Source organism: Gracilinanus agilis, chromosome 3, assembly GCF_016433145.1.
Source record: "Gracilinanus agilis isolate LMUSP501 chromosome 3, AgileGrace, whole genome shotgun sequence".
In the NCBI taxonomy this organism is placed as follows: domain Eukaryota; kingdom Metazoa; phylum Chordata; class Mammalia; order Didelphimorphia; family Didelphidae; genus Gracilinanus; species Gracilinanus agilis.
In genome coordinates this window covers 217,688,157-217,689,274 of record NC_058132.1, presented here as the reverse complement: position 1 = coordinate 217,689,274, position 1,118 = coordinate 217,688,157, and the positions used below count along the sequence as shown (strand labels likewise).

The 1,118-nt window shown below is 45.3% G+C and overlaps 1 protein-coding gene across 1 annotated transcript in view; it reads right to left on the bottom strand.

Annotated features, from left to right (window-relative positions):
- The window catches only part of DNAH7 (dynein axonemal heavy chain 7), a 371,101-nt gene extending 370,287 nt beyond the window's left edge, over nt 1-814 (bottom strand). Inside the window, exon 1 of the mRNA XM_044669069.1 lies at nt 710-814. Coding sequence (XP_044525004.1) covers nt 710-814 — 105 coding nt within the window. The remainder of the gene's footprint in view (nt 1-709) is intronic.
- Nucleotides 815-1,118: the final 304 nt, after the last annotated feature.

The following is a 1,118-nucleotide window of genomic DNA, read 5'->3' as shown; positions in this document are numbered from 1 at the left end:
TCTCTCTCTCTCTCTCTCTCTCTCTCTCTCTCTCTCTCTCTCTCTCTCTTTCTTTCTTTCTTTCTTTCTTTCTTTCTTTCTTTCTAAAAAACTCTTACCTTCCATCTTGGAGTCAATACTGTTTATTGGTTTCAAGGCAGAAGAGTGGTAAGGGTAGGCAATGGGGGTCAAGTGACTTACCCAGGGTCACACAGCTGGGAAGTGTCTGAGGCTACATTTGAACCTAGGACCTCCCGTCTCTAGGCCTGGCTCTCAATCCATTGAGCTACCCAGCTGCCCCCCTAATTATTTCTTATCCACTCCCCTGTACCCTAGATCCAATCTGTTGCCAAGGGAGTTCATTTCACTTTCACAGCATCTCTGGAATTCTCCCCACTCTCTCCTCCGACACTGCCACCATTCTAGGTCAGGCCTTCTTCTCAGGCCTGGGCTATTACAATTGACTTCAGATGGGTCCCTTAAGTGTCCCCACAATAATTCATCCTCCATTTAGCTTCCAAAGTGATTTCCCTAAAGTACCGATCTAATCATGTCACTCCCCTACTCAATAAACTCCAGTGGTTCCCTATCACCTCCAGGATCAGATGTAAAATCCTCTGTTTGGCATTGAAAGACTTTCTTAATCTCCCTCTATATGCATGTGGGCGCGTGTGCCGCGCGCGCGCACGCTCACACACACACACACACACACACACACACACACACACACCTTTCTAGCCTTCTTATATTTTCCACGTTCTTCCTCTTCACCAGTCCAGTGACACTGTCCTTCTTGCTGTTCTAAGAACAACACACTCCTTTTGGCTCTGGGCATTTTTCTCTGGCTTTCCCTCATGTGTGGAATGGTTTCCCTCATCATATCTACCTCCTGGCTCTCCCAGCTTCTTTTAAGTCCTAACTAAAATCCCTCCCTCTACAAGAAGTTTTTCCCAACCCCTCTTAATTCTAGTGCTTTCCTGCTAGTTCCTATTTATCCCGAATAGAGCTTATTTGAAAATATTTGTTTACTTATTATCTCTGCCAGTAGACTGTATGCTCCTGGAAGGCAAGGACTGTCTTTTGTCTCTCTTTGTATTCCCAGTACTTTAGCACAATGCCTGACATATAGTAGCTGCTTA